Source organism: Beauveria bassiana, assembly GCF_000280675.1.
Source record: "Beauveria bassiana ARSEF 2860 unplaced genomic scaffold BBA_S00011, whole genome shotgun sequence".
In the NCBI taxonomy this organism is placed as follows: Eukaryota; Fungi; Ascomycota; class Sordariomycetes; order Hypocreales; family Cordycipitaceae; genus Beauveria; species Beauveria bassiana.
The window spans coordinates 477,526-488,058 of record NW_007930846.1 but is presented as its reverse complement, the minus strand read 5'-3'; the positions used below and the strand labels follow the sequence as shown (position 1 = coordinate 488,058).

Here is a 10,533-nt window from a genome sequence, read left to right as displayed (position 1 = left end):
TTTCAACGGGAGGTGTGTTCTATGGTGATTATCTCTCTCTCTCTCTCTCTCTCTCTCTATTTTCTTCTTCTTTTTTATTTCTTGAAACCTTTTGTTGAAATTTGTAGAAACTTGTAGTGAAAAGGAATCGTGGGGTTCATGAAATTTGTCTTGGGGGTTTTCGTGTAAGTGGTGAGAAGCAAGCTTCCAAGACGGCAAGATGCAACCGAAAAGGAGCGACCAAGACGGGGGATGATTTCGATAAGAAGAAAAATCAAAAAAAAAAAAAAATGAAGAGATGTGCAAAATGATATATACCTCGAGACCAGCTTTCGAGAGGCGTCTTCAACTGCGCATTTCGAGCCCGTCCGGGTTCTCAGCCCAAGGACTGCTTGCCCAAAAGGGTTGCTTTTGCCCAACTTAGCGTGCCTCTGGCCAACTTGGTACAGAACCTTGTTCGTTGTGTCTACCATCAGCCCTATTCAGCCTCAGCTAGTGATGTGCCATTTTCTGTTGATTAAATGCAACGAGCCAATGGTTGAAATGCGAGGCTTTTGATCTTATGACCAGTTGTTGTTGCGACAGCCGAGTGTGGCGCGCGGGGAAATACAGACGATGGATGCAGTGGCCAGTCAGCGCCCAAAGATGTACCAGTATGCACCGGTCGGAGAGTTTATTTTCATGACTCGGGACTTTGGCTTGAGGTCTATCGTGACGGAAAACGGTGGAGGGTCGGTGCTGCGCCCATCAAGATGATTGTAACATGTCTTGGGCACGAGACGAATTTTAAGAGCTCTCTTTTTTATAACTTTTGGATGATTGCATCAACGCAGTCATTCAAGTACCAAGACGACGGGGCAGATACGCATTAATTATACAGTGCATCCAGACACTACATCTGCCGCCGAATCTCTCGCAATACCCTAGTATCCGATTTCCACATGAGCGGCAACCATGGCGGGTATTTGAACAGCCGCATCGCCAGGCGTGGCCGGACGATAACATGAAGATGGAGATGGTGGATGGAGACAATGTCGGGGTAAAAGATGTTTCCGACAAGCTTTCGTCGCCCTCGATGGTACCCTGAATGAACAGCCGAGCGCGGCAAATCCGGGCAATTTTGCTGAAGTAAATAGTCCTTGACACGATCCATCTCTTCAACTGCAAGCCCAGTAGTCAGTAATAGTACGCTAAAATTGTGAACTGATGAATTCTCACGAAGTGCAGCGTGTCCGCCGTTTAAGCTCTCAATATCGCGAGCAACATGACGTTTTGGCATAATGAGCCAGTGATGTTGGCCTGCAAGCCGCACATTATCAATGGCAATCACGTCGTCATCCTTGAAAAATGAAGACAGAAGAAAAAAAAGTGAGTTTTTGGTCGTTGATTAGTGGGATGGATTTTCTGACTTGCACGTACCTCGTAAACGATGTTGGTAAAGTTGCCACGATGGCAGAATTTACAGATGAGCTGGACCCGTTCTGTCCATTCCAAGTTGGCCAAATAGCGCCATATTTCTTTGAGCATTTCCGTCCTCGTGGAGGTTAGTTTAGCGTGGCGATGACGGGCTGCGGGGGGGGGGGGGGAGCACAACACCACGCGATGGGGGATAATAGAGGGAGAAGTAGGCCGACGTTGGACAAGTAGCTGGCGATTTGCTGAAATACAAGGTCGCGGCCGAGTGCCTGAGGCGACTTTTTTTTTTTTTTTTTTTGTGAAACCACGCAAATCAACGACGTGCGTATTTTTATTCGTCTTGGGGTATTCGGCGTCTACAAGTGATTTTGTTTGGACATGTCACTGTTTTTTCCCTTCTTGTTTAGGTAGTCGCCTGTCCTACAAAGAACAGACAGCACATGCACCACGAAATGCGCGCCACGTCAGATGTCTGCCTTGGCCGCCGAGGAATCAACATTAGATATAATTTTGACGGAGAATAGGTTGGTCACCCGAATTTGCTGCCGATGATTTTTTTTCTCTCCAACACGCGCTGCTGAGATGTTGCTGTCGTATCTCGCCATACATCTGTTGCCGTGGCCGACCGAAAAGAAGGCTCCTGTTCTCGCAAAATAGCAACGTATGAGCCCATCTCCACCTCACACGAGATCTGCATTGCAGATTGTACATTTCTGGTTCAAAATCAGTCCAGTTTTGGATATATCTGCTTGGCGTTTCATGACAGTGTGCCACCAGGCGCTGAATGCTCATCCGAATAATGGCTTACACGAGAGACATTAAAGTCGGCGACCTTGGCCAGAAAACGGCTGCAATTCAAAACATCAGTCTCTACACTTGCTTTCAGGGCCTGGGGAATTGGCTATTGCTGCCTAACATCTTGTGTTTGCTATTATTGGAATGGCTGCCTTGAGGGCCCTTTACCGGGACGTCGTAGAGACAGTCTTGGAAGCAACGCTGCTCTGAATAAATTCGACGCCTTGGGGAGACTAGTCGGAGTCATAGATGCAGAAATGCATGCCATGGATTATTTAATTTTGCTTGAATTGATGGCATATTCGCTGCCATGTTACAGCGTGCAGTCAACATCGATGTTAGGTACAGTACCCAACCATTACCCAGCACACGTCCTCTACTTGGCATCACGAAAGTCTCTGATCCAGATAATATACATGTGTAAGCAGCGTTGCTATTCTAGATCTTTACGCATACATTAATCTACATGTGATGGAACCAACTCAAAGTCTGCGTGGTCATTTTGGTCCTGCCGTCCATCTCCATCGCACCCTACCAGCGCAATGGTGCTTCTCATTTTAATCAGAGCATATGGCCAAACGCAGTTATTCATGGACCAATCATATGAGCTCATTGAAAATTTGTCAATATTTTGGATACAGTTACAAATGGACTATGCGATGAGGCCTGCTGGGGTGCGCGTTGGTGACAAAAGAAGCGAAGAGGGAAATTGGTAGGACGTCGTCGTATCGGCACTTTTGTCGGGTAACAATCTTGATGAGAATAATTGCACGCCCGATTGTACCGTTGATTGGTCTCGTTAGCTAGCCCGCTGTCCCCGGTCACGGCCTCATGGGTGACAATAAGGCTGGCTGACGATGGCGGGCGGTTTGGGCAAGTTTGCTTTTTTTTCTTTCTGATTTCAGCCTTGAAATGCAGCAACTTTGCAGAGATCGACATTTGCCCGGCCTAGCGTCTGCGCCACGTGCAACCTTGTGCTCCCCTTGATGCTGCCAAAGCTGCCTGCCAGCCTCGCCTGGTTAGTTGTTGTCAAAGAGAAAAAAGGGCGCAAGCAAATACAGGCAATCAAGGGGGGCACGGGTGACTCGGCGGTCCGGGTATACAATGGCTGAGAAATCAAGCGAATGGGCTGGCCGACTCTGAAAAAAGACAAAAGACACAAGATGACAAGTTGACCAGATTCCCAAGTGGTATGGATATTGATACTTTTATTTATATGTGATTTACTATATAGAATCAAGTACTATACCTGTGTCACTAGCAAAATGGTAATTGGACAGCTGACAAGACATTTTGCCTTGGCTGGTGATCGACGGTGACATCCGTTGCAACCCCTCAATTGCTTCCCCCCCAAGTCATCCCAGTCATAGTCAGTTCTCCGTCCACACCGTAACTAAAAGGAGAGCTGAAGTTCGCCCTTGCTCCTTTTCATGCATCCTTGCTGCGGGCGCAGAAAAAAAAGCATTTATTATGCGACATGACAGGCCCCCGGAAGCAGCAGCAGCAGCAGCAGCAGCATCATTCTCAATTGTGTCTGTCTGTCTTGACCTTTTCCTTGCAAACACCACGCGACGCAGGCTAATCAAAGTCCAAGACATCCCGCCTCGGAATCTCGACACCCAACGCGCCCTTTCTTCTTCATCGTTCCTGCATCTCCCCATTCCACACATTCCATTCATCTCTTGAATATGTGAAGACAAAAAATACCAGCACAAAAAGGTCAAGCGACACCAAATCGTTGACGCTGTGTCTGCAGTGTTACGACACTCAGCTGCTTTCACAAATTCACATTTGAACTGTTCCACGATATATATATATCCTTTTTGCCTCTTGTGTGTGTTGCAGAAACGAATCTGAAACCAACGGAAAAACGCCTCGTCGAAACAAAAAAAAAAAAAGTCATGCGATTGTCTGACAAGGCACGAGCGGCCGTTGCCGCGCCCAATGTGCGGTCCAAAGCACATCGCGGGCGGTCTGGCGCCGACGCCCGCATCGATATTCACATTACCAACCACTATGCCGCCAAGATTTACACGACCGGCGCCAGCATCACCGGCGTGGCCGTCATTCGCGTCCCGCGCGACACGCCGTTTGACCGCGTCGTCATTCAGTTTGCGGGCGTCGCCGCCACGCGCAACTACATGATGCCCGAGATTGACCAGGTCCTGCACCACTTTCTGCTCCTCGACATGCCCCCCGTCTCCAAGACGACGGCAACGACGACGACGACGACGACGACGACAACGACAACGACGCCTCCGCTGCTGCCGTCTGACCGCATTCTCCGGCCCGGCCGCACATACACGCTCCCGTTTCACTTTGTCGTGCCGGAGCGCTTGCCCCTCGGCGCCTGCAGCCACCGCTGCGAGCACCCGTCGGTGCGGGAGCACCACCTGCGCTTGCCGCCTAGCACGCGGGCCTGGGGCGACCGCGACGACGCCAGCCCCGAGACGGCCAGGGTGCAGTACTGCGTGTCGGCGTCGGTGCTGCAAAGATCAGTGTTTGCGCCGGAGCCCGTGTCGGTGCTGCGCGGCTACCACGAAGTCAGCGTCTTGCCGGTCCATGCCGAGGATGCACCGCTGGACGTTGGGCGCGGCGAGGGAGGGGACAAGGGCGCAGCAGAGTACAAGCTCACGAGTTCAAAGGTGCTGAGAAAGTCGCTGGTGTCGCGGAAGATGGGCACCGTGGCTGTCGAGGCGGCGCAGCCTCGTGCTGTCGTCATTTCCTCTGATGCGCGTCATGTGTCACGGACTCGAATAGCACTGAAATTTGCATTCATCCCTACGGCACGGAGAGATGGTGGCGGCGCTTCATCATCATCATCATCATCATCATCATCAGCATCAGCATCATCAGCATCATCCCCTGGCGGCGCTAGCTCCGAGGAAGCGCTGCTGCCCACGGTGCATTCCATCACGGCCAAGCTCGTCGCCAAGACCTACTACAACGCGTCGCACATGGGCGCCTTTCCGGACCGGGACCGCAGAAACGAGCTCAACTACGGGGCGTCAATGTACTATACCGACACCAGCCGCACGACGGATGTGCAGTTTGACCGCGACCAGGGCTGGACGCGGGTGCACAAGAACCAGGCGGACCACCACCAGTCGAGCGCGAGCGCGTGGGCCATGGCGCTTGATGCCGGTTTTCAGCTTCCAGTCGACCGCAAAAAGATTTTGCTGCCGACTTTTCACAGCTGCCTGCTGTCGCGGACATATACACTGCGTCTTTTCGTATCCATTGGCCCTGGACGAATCACCATTGCACTGTCGGTGCCTCTGCAGGTCATTGTGGAACCTGGCCCTGCTACTGTTCCTCGTCCTCCTCCGGAGGACGGTGTTTCTGAACGCGGGGTGACTGATGTTGCACTGCCGAGATACAAGGACCATTTGTTTGTGCAAAGACGATACGACGACGATATTAATACTCTGATACCTCCTGAGATTGGCATAATCATGTAGAAGACGCATTTTGTTTTGGAGCTTTTGGTTTTCAAAGCGTTTTGATTTTTACAGCATCCATCATATATGCCTTATATATACACACACATTTTGACATTTAGGTAACGAATCTTGCATGTTTTCATCCATCTTCTATAGAAGAGAAATCTATATGCGCGCTATTCTATGCCCGTGCCCGCCTCGGCCGTCTCTGCCCTGCCGGCCTCGACCGTCTCTGCCCTGCCGGCCTCGACCGTCTCTTCCCTGCCCTGCCCGGCGGCGGCCGCATCGGCCGCGGCCCGCGCCAGAATCTCCCTAATTGTGGCCCCTTTGTACTCTGTATACTCCCCAACGCCCTCGCCCTTCGCCTTTGCCTTTTCCGACGACTCGCGCTTGACCCTCGCGTACAGGTCCCTGTCGGCGGGGCACTTGCGCAGCCAGTCGCACAGCAGTCGGTGGCGCGCCGACTCGAGGTCGAGCTCCCCTGGCCCGTAGATGTGAAGATTGACAAAGACGGGCGCGTACAGCGCAAACAGGCGGTGCTCGTACCACGGCGGCTCGCGAAACAAGAAGTGGTACCCCGCGGCTTCGAGCGCGGGCACGTACGACGCTTCGTCGGCTGGGTCGGCGACAATCAGGTCAATGTCGATGACGTCCTTGGCGGCGAGGCCCGGAACGCAGGTAGAGCCGACGTGGTGGACGGCGTGGATGACGGTGGCGGGGAGAGCGGCGCGGATGCCGGTGGCGAGCTGCGCAAAGGTGGCGGGCCAGGAGGGGTCCGGGTCGACAATGTCAATCGTGTGCGGCACTTTGCGCTTGGATACCCATTCCACGCACTGAAACGCCTTGATGCCCTTTTCCATGGTGAGAGTTGTCTGTGTGTGTGTGTGTTTGGGGGTATGGTGTTGTTGTTGTGGTTGTTGTTGTAGTTGTAATTGTAATATTGCTTAACGCGTGGGGGGTGTCCTATTCAAGGCAAAATATGCTCGTCAGGTACTGGAATTATGCTCCGATGCCTAAAAGCAGGAGAATATAGTGGTGTGTGGTGAACAAGAAGAGGCAAGGGCATCCCGAGATGGGCAAAGTGAAAAGGACCTGGATGAAGTGTGATGATGACCAAGGGGGAGAAGAAGAACCTATTTAAACGTGGTTTCATGATGAGCAGTATCCTCGGATGAGTCAGCCAGTAGCGGTGTGCGATGAAGAAAGAGGCTCTTGGCTTCTTCGTTTAGTAGCGTTTCATTGTTTACTCCATACTGGTTCGTGATGATGACAACAAGGTCAGCAAGGTGTAGTGCATGCATGCGCCTTGCTTTGTGGCGCGGTGAGACAATGACCGAGCACTAACAAACAAAAAACTCCACAACCTCGAAAGTTGGCCGAAGGAGGGAGGCAAAGGAGGGAGGGAACAAGGGTTACATTGTTTTGATGGACAATTGGTTAGTTAGTAGATGAAAGATGCTGGATATGCAGGGCGCAAAATACCTGAAGTTGTCATGTGGACTCGTGAGTAAAGTGTCCGGGCGCAATTCAGGGCGTCTCTTGAGATGATTACACGCCAATTTGGTACTGCAACATACCACGCTGTATTCAGTACTCGCACACTAGGTTTTCTCAATTGTAATTTGGTTTCTGCATGGTAGTCTGTTGGCTAGAAAGTGGTGGCGATGGTCATGTTACATGGGTTCAGGCATCGTTCCGAGGTGTCTGTAGAAGTATTATTCATGAGATGGCTCACATTAATATGGACTACAAGACATTCAAATTATCATTCATTACTGAATTTGACCGCGAAATATTCATACTCTCAACTATGCTAGAAACGCAGACATGTCTCACACTTGTAAAAGTCACTTGAAATGCCCATGTATAACCGGAATTTAAACCCACGTTTTCATGCTGTCAAAACAATGCTAGAAACGCCAAGAATGTCTGTTTAACTGTATGCCCCCCCCATCAATCCTCAATAATAAAGACGTACTTGTCCAGCGACTCGTACCACTGCAGCGCGCTACCAAAGGTAAAGGCAATCGAGGCCCAAATCAGCGACAGCTCGCTCTGGTAACGGCACCAGTGCGCCTCGCAGTAGCCAAACGACGCGGCGAGGGTCCAGCCCACGCCGCCGAGCAGGTTAAACAGGCCAATGTGCCAGCCAATCTTAAACGGCTGCGGCGTGTACCAGTTGGGCTGCGTCTCGAGAATGTAAAAGACGGAGGCGAGGGCAAAGAGGATGCCGCCGACGAGGTAGGGCAGGTAGTAGACGCCCCATTTGGCCTGCACGCTCAGGTGGATGCCCGGCAGCGCGAGGATGCCGCACAGGTAGAAGATGGTGGCGCCGAGCGACATGGTCGCGGACGCGAGGAAGCCAATCTCGTACACGTAGTGCGTCTTGACGTCCTTCCACGACGGAAGCCACTGCCACTCGCGCTCGCCAAAGGGGTTGGTGTTTTTGCCGACACGGCTCGCGCCGCCGCCAACGGCCTGCTGCTGCTCAGTGCGTGTCGCCACGCCGCCGCCGCTCTCCTCGTCACCCAACGTCGCGGCGCTGCTCGGCGTCTCGCCATCCCCATCCGAGGACCCCTTCTCTTCCCCGCCACCACCACCACCACCGCCACCGCTGACGCTGCCGCGCAGGGCACCGCGTCGAAAGCTAAAGCGCTCGGCGAAAAAAGTCTCCATGGCGCCGCCAAACTTGGTCTCGGCGCGGTCGTTCCACGACTCGAGCATGAGGAGAACGGCGCCAATCTGAAAGAGCGTGGCGCCGATAAAGGACGTGATGCCGCCGGCCACGTCGACTTCGTGCGGAAACTCCGTCTCCGGGTAGGCAATGGGCATCCAGTAAAAGAAGCCGCAGGCGATGAAGAGCGCGCAGCCGACGGTAAAGGAGACGCCAATCAGCCACGACACGTCCCAGTAGGGAAAGACGGTGAACATGCGGAGGATGCCGAGCAGCACGCGCTTGGGCTTGGACGTGTTGCGCAGGCGGTGCGCGAGCGGCGCGGCGCGAGGAAGTACAAAGATGTGACGGCCTGCAGTTTGTTCAACAGTTTGTGGTTAATTAGCCAATGGAACCACAACAGGACGAGAAGTTGAAAAAGGAAAAGTAGAAGCCCCCCCCTTACCCTTGCGAAACTCGCGCGCGTTCCAGCGGATGCGCGCCCGTTCACCTTGCTCCGGGTGCTCTCCGTCGGCGAGGCCGTCGTCGGCGCGAATGTCAAAGATGGCCGTCGTCGGGTTGAGAAAGGCAAAGGGCCCCGACACGCTGCCCTGGCGGAGGGCCAGGTTGGGGCCCGAGGGCGTGAAGCGCGTGTCGCAAAAGGAGAGAGCGCGCGGGGGCGCTCCAGGTCGGTTGTGTGCGTGCGTCAAGGCCGAGTGCTTCCTGCGAAGCGGGTGCGCAAAGGAGATGCTGCGCGGCGCCGAGGGCCGCGGACCGCCGGCAGCGCCGCCGCCGCCGCCGTGCGACGCGGTCCGGCGGCTTCCTGCGGATGGTCGCGTGTTCCAGTTGACGTTGGCAAAGGAGATGTTGCGTCTCGTCTTGGGTCGCGGGTTGGGACTCGTCGGCTCGCTCATGGCTTGGGAATCGAATTCGTTTTCTTTTTTTTTCGGAAGAGCGGGAAGGGGGGGGAAAGGGCTTGGCTTGGCGCTCGGGTTCGATGGTGGCGGTGCCGAGACGCGGGAGCCGGGGGTAGGCCGGAGATGGTGATGAGTTGTCGATTGGGCTGTTTATAATTCAGCACCAGGCTCACAGGATGACCCGACAATTTTAAAGAAGCAAGAGGATAAAAGGGGTTTCGTATACCGCTTTTTTTACTTTCCAGTCTTACCACCCGCCCTTTTTGAAGGCGGAGCTCGAGCTTGACCCAGAGAGAGTTTGGCCCGGACCTTGGAAACACGGGCGAACCCCACTAGGGTAACATGGAAGAGCGGAGAGACTGGAAACCTTTTTTTTTTTTCCTCGTCGAATGGCATTTCGATCTCGGCAAGAATTCTGCTTCTTGGGGGCCGGGCAGCTTGTGGACAGGGACCCCCATGACATCGTGTCCAGCAGTGCCCGGTTTCAATGTCACGATCGCAAGCCTTTGGACGTAGTGTGCATGATTCGTGGCTTAGCGAAGCTATTTTGTTGTGAGGATTGACAAGCCTATGCATCATTAGGGCCAGACATAGAGTGCAAGTAAAGTAGACGGTTAGATAATGGCAATGCTGGCTTTAATACAAGCTCAGCGCAGGCCATCATCACTATCCCGTCATGAGACCCTGGAACAGCGATGCCACAGGGTTTTCCTCCACACCCCCACGCTCTCCACTAGTTAGATGTGGCAGTTATTTAGTTACTGAGTAGAGGTCTGTCTTTTGCCGCGCAACATATCCAGAGGTCTCAATGTGTTGTGATTGAACCGTCAACTTGGAAGCCATCTTGCCGTGTCTGACCAAGTCAAGGTCCATAAGTAGCCACAGTAAGGATCAGGTCGATGAACTGGGCAAACGAGGAACCTGCGATCGGGCAGAGGCGCGGGTAAAAGGCGGTGCCGCCATCGCTGACTAGTTATTGGGTGCTCGGTGTGGATCGCGGCTACTGATATTCAGCCATAGTTGGACTATCGAGATACTATTAGATGTATGGCCTCCGTATCGCTAAGCATGTGATCTAAAGTCGACTCTCTAATGACCTTCCTGATATACGTTACTGTTGGTCCCGTCAGAGATAATACGTACGTATCACGGGTCGATTTGGTTGGTGTTGATTGCTTGTTGTCTGGTTGTTCTATGTATGTTGCAAGCTGTGGCGCTCCAGTGATTGATCGAGGCTACAAAAGTGGGTCCATCACGGATTTTCGCCAATGAGAGGGCTGCGGCCCGATATTCCAACAGTCACAAAGTTCGTTCTCTGATTCGGCAATCA

General features: G+C 53.1%; 3 protein-coding genes across 3 annotated transcripts; 1 reads left to right on the top strand and 2 right to left on the bottom strand.

The window, feature by feature from the left end:
• Positions 1 to 1,428: 1,428 nt before the first annotated feature.
• Positions 1,429 to 5,651, top strand: BBA_04790 (arrestin-like protein; the record flags this gene model as incomplete). Its single annotated transcript, XM_008599887.1, has 2 exons — positions 1,429 to 1,522; positions 4,117 to 5,651. The coding sequence occupies 2 exons, from the start codon at positions 1,429 to 1,431 to the stop codon at positions 5,649 to 5,651; spliced, it is 1,629 nt and encodes a 542-aa protein (XP_008598109.1).
• A 158-nt stretch (positions 5,652 to 5,809) lies between these two features.
• On the bottom strand, positions 5,810 to 6,493 carry BBA_04789 (GrpB domain protein; the record flags this gene model as incomplete). Its single annotated transcript, XM_008599886.1, has 1 exon — positions 5,810 to 6,493. The coding sequence occupies one exon, from the start codon at positions 6,491 to 6,493 to the stop codon at positions 5,810 to 5,812; it is 684 nt and encodes a 227-aa protein (XP_008598108.1).
• A 1,093-nt stretch (positions 6,494 to 7,586) lies between these two features.
• BBA_04788 (uncharacterized protein) lies at positions 7,587 to 9,200 on the bottom strand (the record flags this gene model as incomplete). The annotated part of the gene is made up of 2 exons (XM_008599885.1): positions 7,587 to 8,659; positions 8,753 to 9,200. 2 exons carry the CDS (start codon positions 9,198 to 9,200, stop codon positions 7,587 to 7,589), a joined length of 1,521 nt encoding a protein of 506 aa, XP_008598107.1.
• Between the last annotated feature and the right edge of the window lie 1,333 nt (positions 9,201 to 10,533).